Source organism: Callorhinchus milii, unplaced genomic scaffold (assembly GCF_018977255.1).
Source record: "Callorhinchus milii isolate IMCB2004 unplaced genomic scaffold, IMCB_Cmil_1.0 Scaffold3, whole genome shotgun sequence".
Lineage (NCBI taxonomy): Eukaryota > Metazoa > Chordata > Chondrichthyes > Chimaeriformes > Callorhinchidae > Callorhinchus > Callorhinchus milii.
In genome coordinates this window covers 6,175,447-6,194,014 of record NW_024704744.1, presented here as the reverse complement: position 1 = coordinate 6,194,014, position 18,568 = coordinate 6,175,447, and the positions used below count along the sequence as shown (strand labels likewise).

Genomic DNA, 18,568 nt, shown 5'->3' with positions numbered 1-18,568 from the left:
GCCTGTCAAGCTTCTGTTACCCTTTGGTTTCACCAAATTAGTGCTGCTGCTTGTAAACCTCCGTGGGATTGTAAGAGAAGGAAATCACTTGCTTTATATAAGCGTTTTCTGAAAAAAAAGGTACATTTTAACACCTCTCTTTTAATGGTTTTAAGGACATTGCAAGTCTATGGATGGAGGTGGGGGAGGGCTGTGGGAAGGAGAAATGGGAGGGGTGACATTGTCATTACTAATCATTGTGTTGATTTTTGTCGGAATGGTGAGGGTGATTCCAAACTTAAAACTAGTGTGTTAATCGTTTTGGCAATTACATCTCCTCTTCTCTTACAGTCTCAGACTCGCTGGTATACTGTTTCACAGGCACCAAGCTCCTTCCTGCTATAGGGCTCTGTCAATAATTTCCCGAGATTGGGAGGTCCAATTCTCATTTGCATAGCCGTGAATGTACAAACAGGTAGTGACCTTGAGAGTAACGTGAACACGTTGAATAATCTTGCTCCAAGAGCCACAGGCCCCTGCTGTTCATCTACTGCTCCCCAGGCAACTCCAATAGTAAGTACAATAATAGAAATTAGATTAATGATCCTTGTGTTTGATGTTGTGCTTAATGCATTTCACAGGATTTACTGTGAAGTCTAGTGACTGCGTATTTTCTAGGTGAGTGAATTCCTGTGATTCGCAAACAGAGATGGGAGCACAAGTTGAGGCTTTGGTTTTCGAGTCTAATTTGCACAACTGGCAAACATCCAAAAGCAATTTTTGAAACCCAGCAAAGTACAAAGACCACAGAGTGAATGAGAGAGTGAGAGAGCGAGAGAGTGAGAGCAATAGAGAGAGAATGAGCGAGAGAAAACACAAGTCTGAGAGAATAGAGAGAGAGTGAGAGGACGAGAGTGAGAGAATAAAAGAGAGAGTGAGAAAGCACGAATGGGAACAGCTGACTGGGAACCTGAGCTGGGAGGAAAAGAAGGAGCTGAGGAGGGGAAAAGGGGGGAAGAATGACTGAAAGCGCAATTGATAAAATAGGTCTTAAAGCAAGTTTAACAGTGGAAAGGGAAGGGAATGAGGCAGAGGGACTCTGGAATGGAGTTGCAGAGAACAGCTGCAGAAGAGTTGAAAGCCCACCCACCAATTTAAGTGCTCTGGGACGCTACCCTGGGTGAGGAGCACTACATAAATGCAAGTTGTTGTATAAATGTGTATAGTAGCTGTTATTGTTGTTGGCTCAGGCGGGTGATATGAAGTAGGCTGATCATGTCAAACCCTATTGCTTTGAGCTTTGAAGCGGAAAGTGTTGTCACAGAACGTTGCAGAATGAAGGCTTCTAAGTTATTTTTCTTGCTTAATTTTTACTTTTGGTGGTTTATTTGTTGAGGAGGGAGTGCTCTTTACAATCAAACGATTGGCCCTGGAGTTTCAAACCGTTGGACTGCCCCTTTGGTACAAAATTAACTTTTGGCTGAGAGATCTCTCTGTCACGCCTATGGAAAGAATTGTGATCTTTGTAGACTTGCTTTTTTCATATTGCTTTCTCTGGGTTTCTTTTTGGTCAGCCGGGCGTCCGATACGTAGAAGTCCATCACCGTGCTTAAGAGTATCCAAACCAATCTGAGAATTCCCTGAATCCCACCTACACATGGAAATCCCAGAGATAGATTGTGGTAATGTAATGCGCACTCTCTCCCTGGAGGGACACATCCTGCTTACCTAATTCTGGCAAGTATTAGGCGCAGGTTGGCAAGAGCCAAGGCTTGGGGACCCAGAGTGTGTGTTGGGGTATTAATGGGTGCCAGCTATACATGGAAATTTTGCGGTGCCTGGAATGCAAAATGCATTCTGTCCCTGGAGGAACAAACATGCTAAAAGTGTTTTGAATGGGCTCCTGTTGTGCTTTGCATTGCTACGATTAGAAATGCACGGCAAGAGGAGAAGCAGCTGCAGGAGAAATTATTTTTGGGTGAAACCTTCAGTGGCTCTTTACTGGGTTCACTCACTGGAACGCTGACCTATCTTTCTCTTTGAGGTACTGACTGACTGACCGACCGATCTCCTGGGTATCTGCCATTTTCTGTGCCTTTTTTATTCTCTGTCATTCTTGAACTTGTTACCACATTTCAGACATGTGTCAAAGGCAACTCACACTCCTTAAAATTTCCTGTTAAGACTGGGCAGTTACTCTTGCAACCAGTTTTATTTAATCGGCTTTCTCTCTTTCACCTGGCATTTTTATTTGTCCTTGAAAGGCTTGATCTTTGCTTCTTAGACATCTTTATCCCTTAAGATTAAGAAAATGTGCTTTTGGACTTGTTAAATATCCTTGTGGGAGGACTCTTGTGGGAGGCCTCCTAGTTGGGAGGACTCCATGTTGGAGTCCATACATGTGTGAGGAGCTTGTTTACGTTACAATAGGAGATCCCCGAAAAACAATATGCCCATGACACTCCCCCTTGCAAGATCTTTCCAATGAGGTGTAAATCATGTCTTTACCTCAATCAGTAGATAGACACAGACAAACGTTTTGCTTTGTTAGTATGCATGTATCTCTCTAGAAGGGTGTGTGACCTCTAACGCTGCTTTGTTGTAGAATATTGGGGGGCTTAATTAAAGCATTTTTTAACATATTTTTTAATTAGCTCATCAATGATAGGAGATCCCCAAAAACAAATGTACACATCACCCTCTCCCATGCAAGTCCTTTCCGATAAGGTATAAATCATGCCTCTACGTCAATTGGTTATTGCGTTCTTGGCGGACAGACACACAGACATTTCATCTTTATTAGTATAGATAATAATCGCTACATTTGATACAGCGCCTTATCATGTTGTTGAGACATCTCAAAGTGTTTCAGAAACCATATCTGGAAAGTGATCTGCCAATGGACTAACAACCAGGTTCCTATTTACTGCTACAGCAACAACTTGCATTTATATAGCACCCCTCACGCAAAGTAGCGTCCCAGAGTGCTTGATATTTACTGCTAAGTAAGCAGAGGCAGGTGGAGTAACAAAACTTGCCTAAGGTTTTGTCCCGCAAGGGAAACAAACCCGGGACCTCTCGCTTGCGAGCTGAGCATGCTAACCACTACGCTACAAGACTCCACTTTCGTTTAAGTGCAACAAATGGTGATGCTTGCACCAGTTCAGAGACCCCCAGATTTCACCTTTTTTTGGGGCCTGAAGACCACTGTAGTGTAAGAGAACAATAATAAATAATAATCCTTGCATTTGATGTAACGCCTTGACACGTCGTCAAAAAGTCTCAAAGTGCTTCACAGGATTTACTGTAAAATAGAATCACTATGTATTTGTAGACAGCCGGCTTCCTCACAGCAGTGCGGTGTCCCACAAACATCCAGGGGTGGGAATTGGGAAAAATTCCTGTCCCCAGTGATTGGTCTGCTTTTCAAGTCCTGCCAGTTTGCCAGGCTGGCTGGGTTATCATCAGCAGTGCCCTGGGGTACTGCAAAGTTAACTGACTTCCATCAGCGCCACATCAGAGTGATTCAATTTCGATATTCTATTGCCAAGCATGTCACCTTTGGGAGCCAGCACAGCTCCAGGAAGACCCCGCTTACCTCCTCGCTCCCCACCACCTTTGACTGTTTTTTCCCACTCCTGATGAAAATATTTCTGACCATCACTTTGGCTATTGGGAAGCTGGCGTGAGCTTGTTCTTAAATATGTCAGCCTGGCTCAGTTGGTAGCACTCACACCTCTGAGTCAGAAAATTTGAGTTCAATCTGCACATTATGACTTGGAGCTCATTAGTCTAAACTGCTTTGAGACGTCCTCCTGACCTGAAAGTTACTATACCGAATGTAAGGATTATTTACTATAACTAAATCTGGGAAATAAAGCTCACATCTGATCTCATCCTTCCAGAATACTCACCCGAGTGTCTCCTCATCACAGCATCAAGGGAGTCCAATGTCCTGTCCGGGCATTAGAACATTATGACAGTGTAGGGGGGGGAACGGCTCTAATAATAAATTATAAGTTTGGCCAAATGTTCAGAAGCACAGCTTTAAATACCAGTAGTGAAGGCCAGGAGTTTACAGCTGACGGGTTGAAAACAGAAGAGGAAGAGAGTAAGAAATAGAGGAAAACACACACACATGCGCACACATAGGAGAATTCTGCTGACAAACTCGTTCATCATGACAGTCTGACCTCAAAAGATCAGTTTTAGAAGACAGCGATGGTGGTGGTGGGGCTGTAGGGAGAGGGAATAAAACACAATTTTATGGTCCTTTAAATCAGTTATTACAACGCAACCAACTAACTCCCTTCCTGCCCCTGGCACAATAATACAGTAATTTAATGCACTCGGTGCTATTTGATTAAAGGAACCCTTGCTAATATTAAAAAAGGTATTTTTAATCAAAAAATAGTGTTCTTTCGCTTGAGTCCAATCAGCTGAATGGCTTCCTGCAGCTCATGGGTGATTTTCTGCACAGATACAGTTTGATAAGGATGCTTCAGTAACATTCATGAGGAAAAATGGACAGATTAAGAAAAGCTGGACTGGTGGAGGGGTTATAAAAATAAATAATAATCCTTGAATTTGATGTGGCGTCTTTCACATCGTCGAGACGTCTCAAAGTGCTTCACAGGATATACTGTAAAATGAATCAAATATTGGTCATGGGATCATTAATGTCCACCTTGTTATAGTTTTAGGACTATTTACGTAATTTTTCAGACTGTCTGGCTTCTCCCACTAAAATATCTGACATCTAGGTGACTGGTTGAGAGTGTGTGCCTAGACTGAGCTCAAAGTTCCCAATGTGGGGCTCAAAACCACACCTTACAGTAATAATAATAATGTTTGCATTTGATGCGCACTTTGTCACATCATAGAAACGTCTCAAAGCGCTTCACAGGAATATACTGTAAAGTGAATTGACTGTATATTTTGTGGGCGAAAAGTGGCAGCCAATTGCGCACAGCAGCATCCCCACAAACAGTCGTGGATCGAGTGACCAGTTTAAGTACTTTAAAAAAACACAGAGAGAAGTGTTCCGCTACTGTCTATCACAATTAGCTGAGGGAGGTAAAATAGTCAGTGAGGATCTAATTACAGTAAGTGCAAATGTGAGGCGAGGGCCTCATTTAAGGCCAACACATATGAAGTTGTCAGTTGAATGTCAGGGCATCTCCTGGGTCCATACCATCAGGATCTGACATCCCACATCACACTGCCTCCGGCTGAATTTCAGCTTTCCTGCCCTGCGCTGCGATTGTACACTCGGCACGTTCTGCTAGAGCTATGAACCTCACTGCCACTTCCCCACGACCACCCCTTCGCCCTCCCATGCCCTATACAGTAGTTTAACAAAGTTAACCTCATTTAATTTTGACGGCACATGTTGGCCTTAAATGTGAGAAAAGTTCAATGCTTCTCGTGTTCAAATCCGTTCACTCCCTGGCACCTCACTATCTCTCCGACCTCCTCACTCCCCAATCCACCACCCGGCTCCTCTGCCTCCTGCTTGTTCCTCGCACCCTCCGCCCCACCAACGGAGGTCGTGCTTTCAGTCACAACGCCCCTAAATCCTGGAACACTCTCCTTCAATCCCTCCACCTTGTCCCACTCTCTCCCGTCTTTCAAGGCCTGCCTGAAAACTTTCTTCTTCGACCGTGCTTACAGCCACCTCCCCACTTTCCCGGCTCGGAGTCAGGCTCCGTCACTGTTAAGCGTTGTGAGACACTACCCTGGGTGGAGGGCGCTATATACGAGCAAATTGTTGTTGTTCTCAAAACATTCAATGTGTTGATTAACACACATCAAATCTGCTAAGAAATGTCGCAGTTTCCAGGTATTAGGTAAAATAATAATCGTTATTTGCATTTGACATGGTGCATTCCACATCAGGAAGACATCTCAAAGAGCTTCATGCAAAATCTTTATTGTAAATTGTAGTGACTGTGTATCTTCATAGGTGAACCTGGCAGCTAATTTGTACACAAATGTCCTACAAACAGCCATGAAGTGAATGATCAAGGGGGGTTTGGGACAGGACACAGGGAGAAACTCCCTTCTCTTTTTGAGTAATGACAGGGGGTCTTTAATATCTACCCAAAGGATGGCACCTCAAACAATGCAGCACAGCAATGGAACCAAGGCTGTGAGTTCAAAGACCTGTGGATCCCACAACCTTTCGACTCAGAGATGAGAATATTATCTACTGAGTCAGGCTGACACCTAGTTGACTGCGGGGGTGGAATCTCACCCACCTCTGCCATTGACATTGGTACAGTGAATTCAGAGCTGCCAATGTTATTGCCAACATTGCAGTTTCAGCGGATGCTGGCTTACCTCTGTGGGTGCTGATAAAATTGGCTGTACTTAGTGCTTTGGACTGACTTTGATCCAAACCATTGAAATGAAGGAGGTGGGAGAGAGAGGGGAGGTGTTGTAGAGTCCTATAGAGTATCGGTTAGACCACTCGCCTCGCAAACGAGAGGACCTGGGTTCGATTCCTGGGCAGAGCGTAACCGTAGACAAATTTCCTTACTCCACACGACCTCTGTTTACCTACACGTAAGAAGGAATTTGGTTCTTAGTCGATTGGGGATTGCCTTCCGGGATAATATTCCCTTCTAAATAAATAAATTGGTAACTCGGTCCACAATAGGACACTGCTGTGCGTAATTGGCAGCCACGTTTTGCCCACAGAATATACAGTCAATTCACTTTACAGTATATTTTGTGAACAGTTTTGAGACGTCTCAATGACACGATAAAGTGTTATAACAAATGCAAGGATTATTATTATTATTCACATCCAACAGCCAGTCAATAACTAATAACTGATTAGGTCCACAATTTAGATGATGATTGTCACATCACCCGAGACATTTTTCTTCCCGAGTTATTTACATTTAAGGGCGAAGAGTACAGTACTGTAGAGCAGTATATGCCCGTGGCATATCAAAGGCACTTTTCGTATGGACGAGGGCTTTCGAAATGATCAAATAGATACCAGAAACCTGACAATCAGTGGAATGAGAGGTCAGCGGGCTGGCAAGCACAGAATCAGTTCGGTGGAGCATTTGCGATATAATGGTGCGGTCTGTTCAAAACATTGCTATTCCACAAGATGTATTGGCATCCCCAAAGCTTAATAAATGATTTCGGGTTGGCATAAGGCATCATAAATCTCGCCATCTGCAATGCTGGGTGACAAACTTAATTGCCTGTAGTGTGTGTTAGGGGAAAGGTTTAGTTCAGATGGGATACATTGGGTTTCTTTCTTTTTCCGTCTGAGATGAAAATAATTGATAGCCCTCGCCGGTCATTATAGGTGCAATAAACTGCTTCCTCTGAACTTCCACCCTCCCTTTGCTTCTCTATCTTTCTCTCTGCGTAGTTCACTGGTTTCCCTGCCTTGCAATACACACACACACACAAATTAGGGAAAGAGGCCGAGAAAAAAATCTGTTGGCTGATGTTTTTTTTGGGCGGTGGGATTTTTGTGGAACTGAGGTGTTGAGAAATGGCTTTGATTTTATATATCAAAAATACGTTACTTAACAAAATGATATGCTTCTTATATGAGCCACGTGCAGTACACAAATGAGAGCCAGGGCAATACAAGTAAATAATAATTTTTTGGGGGGTGTGGATGAACGTAGCAGCCACTTTTCCACAGCAATGACCCCCTCCCCCCCACCCCTCCCCAAACAGCCATGGAGTGAGTGACCAATTCTATTTGGAAAATTGTTGGCCAGGACACTGGGAGAAATTCCTATTTCTTTCCGAAAGTGCCATAGGATATTTAATGTGTATTACTCGCCTGACACCAGTCCTCACCAGGCTCCACTGGCTCCCCATTACAGAACAGATTGACTTCAAGATCCTCGCACTTGCTTCGTGCCCTGGCTCCACTTCCTGACGCCTCTGCTCGGCTGGCTCCGGCATCCTGCTTCTCCCTGGTCCCCACTCTGCTCCACTGTCAGCGGCCTTGGTTTCAGCCACTACGCCCTGAAACTTTGGAACCCACTTCCTCAATCCCTCTGCCTTGCCGCCTACTTCCCCATTTTGAGATCACGTCTGGAGACCTTCCTCTTCGACCGTGCTTACGGTCATCCCCTCCCTCCCTCCCCAACCAGCTTGGTGTCAAGCTCTTCGATCCAAGACGTTGCCCGACATGAAGGCCGCTACATAAATGCAAGTTATCGCTGCACTCTAATTATATGATATCTTATTGCCACATTGCACTCTATATTAGCATTAATATAACTATATTAGCCATTGAAAAGCAATTAGGTGAACATAGAAATAGGCCATCCAGCCCAACTAGTCCATGTTGGTGTTCGTACTCCGCACGAGACCCCCAATTTTCCTTATTCATTTCTTATATTTTCGCCAATGTTAGTGAACTGTGGCATTCCGTGATTCTAGACCTGAATATATTTTTTTAAAAAAGAAAATCTACTTAACAATAATCCCCGCGCTGAGAATACATTGAATTGGCTTTGGGCCTGCAATCAGGCGAGAATTCAGCCGTCCTCTGGGTTTCCATGGTTCCATCTCAGAGGCAGGATGTGGGTCAATCCCTGTACAGCTACAGTCACACACTTACCAACTGTGCAGCTACCGTCAGACCCTCTACAGTCAGACACTCTATAGGCAGACCCTCGTTAACTATGCAGCTACAGTCAGACACTACAGTCAGACACTCTACAGTCAGAAACTCGACAGCCAGATACTCTACAGTCAGACACTCTACAGTTAGACATCCTAGTCAGAGCCTCTACAGTCAGATACTACAGTCACACACTCACTAACTGTATAGCTACAGTCAGACACTCTATAGTCAGACACTAACTGTGCAGCTACAGTCAAACACTGTACAGTCAGACACTCACTGACTGTGCAGCTACAGTCAGACACTCACTGACTTTCATATTCAGCTTTCATATAATTATAATAGTCATTGAAAAAGAATTAAACAAATGTAGAACATAACAGAAACAGGCCACCCGGCCCAATCAGGCCATGCCGGGGTTTATAGTCCACACGAGCAGTCAGACACACACCAACTGTGTAGTGGGACAGGAGACACAACTGTTCAGCAAAGTTCTGTTAAATAATTTCCAGTCACAGTGTGTGCAAACGAGACAGCGCAAGACATTATTTTTACTCTGCGGTGTCCCCATTTACACAGTGCAGTTCAATGACCGCTGCAAACTAACTGGATTGGCAAATGTACTAGAAATCATGAGCGTAACCTTATTCTTTAAGTATTCCCAAAATTAGCCTCAGAGTTAATTAATGCTAATTTAAGGAATGCTTAAGATATAATGCAAATTTTACCCGAATCATTGAATATTTCAGCACAGAAGAAAGGAATTTGGCTTGCCTCGGTCATTGACTCCTCTGATTCTCTGTAAAAGCTTCTTGTCAGTCCCATTCCCCTATATATTCTGCATTCTCTCTTGTATTTTTCTTTTCAGATGCCTTGCTATAAGGGGTATATTTAGCACTGGAGCGAGTGTAACATAGATTTACAAGGATGTTACCAGGGATGAGTGGATACAGCTATCAATAGAAATTGGCCACGTTGGAGCTTTTCTCCCTGGAGATAGAGAAATGACCTTTTTTTTGGTCAGCCGGGTGTCCGACACATGCGGAAACCCATCACCGTGCTTAAGAGTCTCCAAACCAAGCTGAGAATTCCACGCATCTCACCCACACATGGAAATTCCAGAGACAGATTGTGGGAATGGACTGCGCACTCTCTCCCTGGAGGGACACATCCTGCTGACCTAATTCAGGAAAGTATTAGGCGCAGGTTGGCAAGAGCAAAGGCTTGGGGGGGGACCCCAGAATGTGAAACATAGATGTCTACAGAGCAGAAGGAGGCCATTTGGCCCATCGAGCCTGCACAGGCTCAAGGAGCAAGGAGATCAATTCAATCCCAACACCTGCCTTATCCCCAAACTCCTTCAAGCCCTCTCTTTCACATACCTGTCTACTTCCCGCCTGAAAGCTACGATGCACTCTGCCTCCACCACCCTACTCAGCAGGACACTTCACATTCCAATCACTTGAAAAAAATCCACCGAAAGAATAATATGAATAATAATAATAATTCTTGCATTTGATGTAGCGCTTTTCACGTCTTTGAGACGTCTCAAAGCACTGCACAGAATAAACTGTAAAATGAATTGTTATTATTAGTGGTTAGAGCATTCGCTTCTCAAGCGAGAGGACCTGGGTTTGATTCTCAGGCAGGGTGAAGAGTTGGGTAAGTTTCCTTGCTCCACACGTCTCTGTTTACCTAGCAGTAAGTAGGAACCCGGTTGTTAGCCGATTGGTGGATTGCTTTTCCGAGGATAATAATCCTTTAATAAAAAATAAATAATAATTTAGTACTCATCCACAACTGTTTGGGGGACACTGCTGTGCCATGTTTCGCCCACAAAATATACAGGCAACTCACTTTACAGTATATTCTGTGAAGCGCTTTGAGACGTCTCGAAGACGTGATAAGGTACTATATCAAATGCAAGGATTATTATCATGTAATTTGTGTGACATATCATCTAGCTAGAGTGTACAGTAGTACAGTAATAATTGTAATTGAGACGCGTCCTGTTGGATACCCCTTTAAGAGGAAACTCGCAACTAAATGGGAACCAATGAAAGAAGACCACAAAATATAAAGAGGCATTGTGGGACTATAACTGGTTTGGGGGCTATGATATGGTTTCAATTGCTGTGAGTTATTCAAGGAGTCACTTGACACACTAGAGTTTTGAGAGTCTCTGCAACTCGGGGAGTCTGCTTCGCGGCCGTTGCTTCACCGTCCCTCGGTGAGCTGCCAACCACTTTGCCCCACTTTCCGAAATGCTCTTCCTAAATCGTGCCACCTGTCACTCTCCCTCCCGGCTATCAAAACCACCTTAAAAGCAATACCTTCGGCCATTTCCTGCTTGCACCTCCCACCCTTCCCTGGCCCCTCGCTCCTTCTCTGTAAAGTGCTTTGAGTTGTTCTCCTCCATTGAAAGGAGCTCTTTAAGCACAAATTGTTGTTGAGTGCCAAGTTGTCTTCTATCTCTTTGTCCTGTGCTCGAGAGAATAAAGAAAGCTTTCTTTGGTAGAAGAGCTGCCTACAACAGAATAAGATGAATTGTGCATGACCTGGCAGGCTGCAGTGGGAGTGAGTGGTGCAGTGAGGTTTGACAGTCACCTTTATAGCTGGGGGAGGAAAATTCCTCTCCACTTGCCGCCTGAGACCAAACAGTAAGTAGCACTTGTGCTGTACACTGTATATTAGAATCCTATGGTTAGAGCACTCGCCTTGCAAGCGAGAGGACCCGGGTTTAATTCCCGGCCAGGGCAGAACGCTTGGCAATTTTCCTTACTACACATGCCTCTGTTTACCAAGCAGTAACTAGTAACCGGAATGTTAAAATAAATTGGTCACTTAATCCACGACTGTTTGCGGGACACTGCTGTGCGCAATTGGCTGTCACGTTTCACCCATAAATATTTACAGTCAATCCGCTTTGCAGTATATTCTGTGAAGTGTTTTGAGACATTTCAATTACACGATAATAATAATCCTTGCATTTGATTATAGAGTCTTATCAAAACTTTGAGATGTCTCAAAGCGCTTCACAGAATATACTGTAAATTGAATTGTGTCTTTTATGATCAAAACGCAGCAGACAATTGCACACAGCAGTGTCCCACAAACAGTTGTGGATTCAGGGGGCAAATTACTATTCTCTTAAATTAATTTTGTGAAGGGATTATTACCCCCGGAAAAACAATCTGCCAATCGACTAACAGCCAGGTTCTTACTAACTGCTAGATGAACAGAGGAGTGTGGAGTAAGGAAACCTGCCCAATGTTTCACCCTAACTGGGAATCAAACCCAAGTCCAATCACTTGAGAGGTGAGTGCTCTCACCACTAAGCTACAGGACTCCACATAACTAGGCAAAGCTAAAATAATTAAAACAATCATAATAATCCTTGCAAGGCTAAGGCGCTATATCAAATGAAAGGATTATTATTGTTTTAATTTAGCTTTGCCTAGTTATGTTGCTCACCTACAAAAATGCTCAGTCACTCTTTACAGTAAATCCTGTGAAGTGCTTTGAGACCCCCTGGTGATGTGAAAGGCAGTTTATCAAATGCAAGGATTATTAACAATAATATTATTACTTGGGGATTTTCTCTGCTCGCATCAGGTCTGGTACATGAAAGTTGACATCTGCCCAAATCTCGAACCTCCATTGATCTTGCTCTAACTACCAGGAACAAAAGCAAGTTACAGGTGTATAGTGCCTTTCACATCAGGAGGACGTCCCAAGGTGCTTGACAGGGATTTGGACATGAGCTGGGGGTTGGGATCAGGGAGGGCAGAGGGCAGGGAAGGTAGGAGAGTGGCCGAAGGTGTGCTCGAAGAAAAGGGTCTTGAGACGGTCCTCGAAGGAGGCAAGGGAAGGAGTGAGGCGAAGGGAATGTGGGATGGAGTTCCAATGGGTGGGACAGAAAGGCTGAAGGCCTGACCACCGATGGTGGGGCAGGCAGGGCGGAGGGATGTGGAACAGGCCAGAACCTGATGAGCAGAGATAGTGGACAGGTTGAGTAAGAAGTTACCAGGTCACAGAGGTAGGTAAGAGTTAGGCCATGGAGGGCTTTGAAAGAGTTAAGTGACCTGCATTTCCCTATTCAACAGTTTTCACTCCCCTTCTACAAGGGGTGCAACTTGCACTGACTTTAGCCTTGGCTCGAACCCCACAAAACTGCGGTGGGGCACGGGTGGAGAGCTTCACTGTCGACAGGCGCTGTCCTTCAAAGGAGATATTAAACCAAGGTTCTGCCAGTTCAATCAGACATTAAAGGTTCCCATTGCACTATTCGAAAAGAGAAGGGAGTTTCTCTTGGGGCCCTGCCAAGAATCCTCCAGATTAATTGGAGATTCACCACATGGCTGTTTGTGGGACCTTGCTGTTACGATTTTGACTACAAAAAGGCTACATGTCCCTGTAACAATTCAGCCATGATTTGTGTTGTAGCAGAGATTCCACTTGTTATTTTTTGTGTGTGATTCTATCTGTAGAGAAGTTGGCGCTATCTCCAAATGTAGCAGATGTCAGCTTGGCTCAGTTGGTAGAACTTTCTCCACGGGGTCAGAATATTGCGGGTTCGACCCCCACAACAAGCAATTTAAGCTCACAGAGCTCGGTCGACACCAGGTCCCATCTGTCTGTTCATGTGGACGATACGGATCCCAGGGCACTATTTGAAAAGAGAGGAAAAGGCAGTTTTCCCAGTGTCCTGGCCAACAATCCCCCAGATAGAATTGGTCATTCCACATCATGCCTGTTTGCGGAACGTTGCTGTGTTCATCTACAAAATACAGATTAACTACACTTTACAGGATAGCCGGTGAAGCTTTCTGAGACATTTTGACATCTTAGGTGCTATAATCCCCTCCTCTCCTCCATTCGGCTCCCACCTCCAGCTCAGGTGTCAAACCAGGATTGTTAAGCGACTTGGCGTTAAGTGTATATTTGATGTTGTATATCAAATGCAAGAATTATTATAAATGTTTCCCGTGAATACATTTCAGTCACAGTAAATGTCCTTCAATCTGTTTACAGGTTTCCACCTTCAAACATTTGACATGAAACCTATTATCGTTATTCACGGGGGAGCCTGGGCCATCCCTGAGCGACTGGTGGAGGGGTCCATGACGGGGGTGAAGCGAGCGGCAAGGGAGGGCTTTGCGCTCCTGGAGAGCGGGGCCAGTGCCGTGGACGCTGTGGAGGCTGCGGTCAGGATCCTGGAGGATGATCCGGTGTTTGACGCAGGTATGAAAACGCAACAACAACAACAACGACGGGATGGAGTTATTTTGTATTGATTATAAGAAAGATCATGCATTTCTGTTTCCTTCTCTCAAACTGGTGAGTGCAGCACAGTTGAAGCCTCCACAACCACACACACACATACACACACTCTCGCACCTCTCCTAGTCACTGGGGGCAGGGAGTATGTTACCCCGCAAGCCAAAGCCTTAAAGTCCGGAGTGGTCCAAGTTGGATAAACAGTGGGAGAGCGGAGGCAGAACAGCTGTAAGCTCATTCGCTGACGTCGGGGTAGGGTGGGGGGGTGGAGAAACATGAAGCAGGCCGGTATTTTCTGAGCAGAGGGTGTGGCTGGAATGAGGTCAGAGAGGTTAGGATGGGGCGAGACGTTGGGGGGATTTCAATGTGAGATCCAGGGTCTTGAATTCAATCTGCTGGGAAAATCCTTGAATTCTGAACATTACAAATAACTTAAATACTAAAAGCGATGTCCCTGTAATAGGATTCCGTCCCATGTCCTGCTCTATTTAACTCCACGTTGGGACTCGGAACTCATAAAGTCAATGCTGACACTCCAATGCAGCGTTGGGGTAGAGGAAGACACCTTACACTGAGCTCCCATCTCAGGTAGATGTTAAAGCTCCCGTGGCACTATTCCAAAAGAGGAGGGAGTTTCTCCTGGTGTCCTGGCCAACATTGCCTCAGATAAAAATTGGTCATTCACTTCATGGCTGTTTGTGCGACATTGATGAGTGCAAATTGGCTGCCACGTTCATCCATAAAATACACAGTATTCAATTTTACAGTAAATATATTATTTACCAAGGAGCAATAATTTAAATCTTATGGCCTGTGTGGTGGCAATAATCACGTGTGGCCTGTGTGGTGGCAATAATCACGTGTGGCCTGTGTGGTGGCAATAATCACGTGTGGCCTGTGTGGTGGCAATAATCACGTGTGGCCTGTGTGGTGGCAATAATCACATGTCCGGCTCCCCCAAAAATTAGTCATTTTAATTATTTTCTAAGTAATTCGGAGAGAGAGGCAATAAGGGGGAGGAAGGTGAAAAAGGGGTGGATTGGGAGCTGTACAGGGATGCTGATAATTCCAGCAGGAATATGATTAAAATCACCAACATAAAGTTATGAAGTGAATAATAAACCGTGGAGGGCCAGGGTGTGAGTGGGAGGAATATATATATATCACCTAAGGTACAATATTGCTTTCAATTGCAAAACTACAGTATATCAAATGTTTGAGATATCACCTTGAGTTCAGCCATAATTACTACAAAATTGCTGTTGTAAAGAATGGATTGCTTAAATTCTTTGGGGAGGTTAAGGTATTAAATTCTTAATGAAAACTCTGTAGAAGCCTTAAATGAGTTCATATGTTTATAATGTAGAATAATGAACTCCATCCAGTTCACATTGCGCGTGATCATATCCCATATTAGAATGACCCTTATTAAAACTGAGCGAGACATTATATTTACCCATATAATTGTTTTCAGTCATATGAAATATGTGCCTGCATTTGTTTAACCTGGGTCCGCTTTAAATAACAGCCTGGTGTCAGCCTGGCTAGGTTGGTAGCACTCTCGCTTCTGAGTCAGAAAATTGTGGGTTCAAGCCCCACGGTGGGACTTTGAACTCACAGCCTATGCTGACTATGTGGTGTTGGGGGTTGTTACATTGTCAGAGGTGCTGTGCTTCAAATGGGATGACAAACCAATGTCCCCATTTGCCTGTTCAGGTGGACGTTAAAGATCCCGTGGCAATGTTTTAAAAGGGAAAGGAGTTTCTCTCTCCTGGTCAACAATCCCCACATAAAATTGGTCATTAACTTCGAGGCTGTTTGTGGCACATTGCCAAGCACAAATTGGCTGCCATGTTTTCCCACAAATGTACAGTCACTACACTTCATAGTAAAAATTCTGTGCAGTGCTTTGAGACATTTCTATGTGATACATGAACAGGCTCAGTTTAAAGTCTCACTAGAAGGACGGCACCCCTGACAGTGTAGCTGCCACCCCCTCCACCCCCGCATCACTGCATTAGCATATCAGTCTGGGGGCTCAAACTCACAAACGTCCGACTCAGAGTTAAGAGTGCTACCAACTGAGCCAGGCTGACACCGCAGTGTAAAATGGAGCTTTCGTCTTTGAATAGCAATAGCAAACTGAGCTATAATGACTCAGCACCACTGATCCTGACTGCCAACTCGTTACTGGAAGCTCAGAACAAAACATTGACTAATTTGTCCCAAAGCACTTCACAGGATTTACTGTAAAGTCTATTTGTGGGCAAATGTGGTAACAAATGTCCGCACTTTCATATAGCGCCTTATCACGTCATTGAGACGTTTCGAAGACTAGATTGTAAAGTGCAGTGACTGCATATTTTGTGGCGAAATGACCGAATGTACGGTAGAAAAGGCAAGCCTTGAGGTGAGCTTTGAGTTGGCTTGTCAAGCAGTTGGATAAAATACTTAAAGCAATATTGGTTTTTCGATTTTTATTCGCCTTGGTATCTGTACCCATTAATGTGGTGGTGTGGGGGGGTTTCAAAGGTACATAAAACCCATTGAGGTCAATGAAATGCACTCGATAGGAGACTGCGAAATGCCTGATAAATCTCATAACCATTTGCAGCACTTGCCCGACATAGAGTGTGAAAATACTCTGTACAAAACTCGTCTGTTGAAAGTGTATAATACTTTATTGATTGCTTTGTAGAATTTTGGCTGGGTAGTCAATTGAAATGAATTATTAAAAACCTTTAGAAATGGACAGCAGATACATAAATGTGATATACATCTGCGTTCCCTGCTCTTGACAAGATGGATCGACTTCCATTCCCTGACCATGCAAAATGTATGAATTTACCTGAAGGCTGAACTGTATTGATTTTGGAATGAGTATAGTTTTCTAATGTGCAGTGTAGTGGTACTTTTTTTCCCCCCCTTCCCACCTCTCACCCCGTACAAATAGTCCGATTTGCTTTAAACTTTGTACATAAGAATTGCTGGACCAAAGCAAGACCAAGGTTCATCCAGTTCGCCTTCCACCATCCTGGCAGTCACATGCACACATCATGTCCCAAACTATATACTGTATCCCGAGAAATTATTTCCTAACCTGAATCTACCTAATTTGTTCTTGAAAGAATTGACACGTTCAGCTCCCACCGTCCCTCTAGGGAGCCTGTTCCACATATTTACAACTCGCTCACTGAAGTAGTGCTTCCGGAGATTTGTTTTGAATTTGCCCCCCCCCACCCCCCTTCAATTACAGGCTGTGTCCTCTGGTTCTAATGTTCAGTACAAATTGTTGCTTGTATTTATTATTCATCATTTTGGGGGGTTTTATATGGAATTGGGTTACTCGTGATAAAAATAGTGCTTCTTGCCTTAACGGAGACTATACCGTTGAGAAATCTCAACCCGTTTCACTGGTAATTGCTGTCAAGAATACTGACAGTTTTTTTAAGGCAAACACAGCTGATAGTTTGTGCACATAAGGTCCCACCAACAGCTATGACGTCTGTGATCAATTTATCTGGGGTACCATTGGTCAAGACTTTAGGAAAAACTTCTCAGAAGATCACAATTGAGGTTTGGATGAAGAAGGTTTTTAAAAACTAAAGGGATTAAGGGATATGGGGATAGTTCGCGTAAATGGAATTAGGTAGTAGATCAGCCATGATCTTATTAAATGGCAGGCCAGGCTCGAGGGGCCAAATGGCTTACTCCTCCTCCTATTTCTTATATTCTTATGTTCTTATGCCCTTCGGCCCATCTGATCTCAGTCTTCTACAATACCCACCCTACCATCCTCCCATCACACCATTAAGCTGGTTGTTTTCTAATGAGTCCCAGTGTCTTGACCTTAACAACAACAACAAAATTACATTTGTATAGGGAGTTTCACGTCGGGAGGCGCTGAGTACAGCATTTCATACCCGAGCTGGGATCAGGGAGGGGAAAAGGGAGGGGGAAGGGGGGGGTGACCGATGGCATGGTCGAAGATGAGGGTCTTGAGGCGGGACTTGAAGGAGGCTAAGGAGGGGGTGAGGCAGACTGACTGGGGGATGGACTTCCAGAGATTGGGGGCGGAGTGGCTGAAGGTTCTCCTGCCAATGGTGGGGCGGGTGGGTCGGGGGACGTGGAAAAGGCCAGAGGTGGCTGAGCTTAGGGAACGGGCGAGTTGGTAAGGGGTTAGGAGGTCGCAGAGGTAGGGTGAGGCGAGGCCATGGAGGGCTGTGTAGGTGAGGACCAGGATCTTGAACTGGATCCTCTGAAGGATAGGGAGCCAATGGAGTCGGGCGAGAGTGGGGGAGATGGGGTCACAGAGTTTGGTGCAGGAGAGGACACGGGCTGCAGAGTTCTGGATTGTCTGCAGCCTGTGGAGGGAGGAGTTGGGAAGGCCGACAAGCAGGGCGTTTGCATAGTCGAGCCTGGAGGTGATGAAGACATGAACAAGTTTCAGCGGCCTGAGGGGTGAGGTAGTAGCAGAGTCGGGAGATGTTACGAAGGTGAGGGAAGGCAGAGCGGGTCATGGCTTGAATGTGGGGAAGAAAAGACAGTTGAGGGTCGAACAAGACACCGAGGTTCCTGACTGGCTTGGTGAGTTGTAGTGTACAACCATGGGGGTTGATGCTGCCAGAGCTGAGGTGCTGAGGCGCTGGCGCGAGCCAATCAGGAGGGCCTCAGTCTTGTTCACATTCAACT

General features: G+C 44.7%; 1 protein-coding gene across 2 annotated transcripts in view; it reads left to right on the top strand.

Moving 5' to 3' along the window:
* The first annotated feature begins 482 nt into the window (after positions 1 to 482).
* si:dkey-103j14.5 (isoaspartyl peptidase/L-asparaginase) overlaps positions 483 to 18,568 on the top strand; it is a 122,139-nt gene continuing 104,053 nt past the window's right edge. Inside the window, exons 1-2 of one of the 2 annotated variants that reach the window (XM_042333482.1) lie at positions 483 to 552; positions 13,631 to 13,840. In XM_042333482.1, the coding sequence (XP_042189416.1) occupies positions 13,654 to 13,840 (187 nt within the window). In that variant the 5' untranslated portion in view covers positions 483 to 552; positions 13,631 to 13,653. Of the gene's footprint in view, positions 553 to 11,049; positions 11,257 to 13,630; positions 13,841 to 18,568 lie in introns of those variants that run through there. The other variant, XM_042333481.1, reaches the window with a different exon arrangement.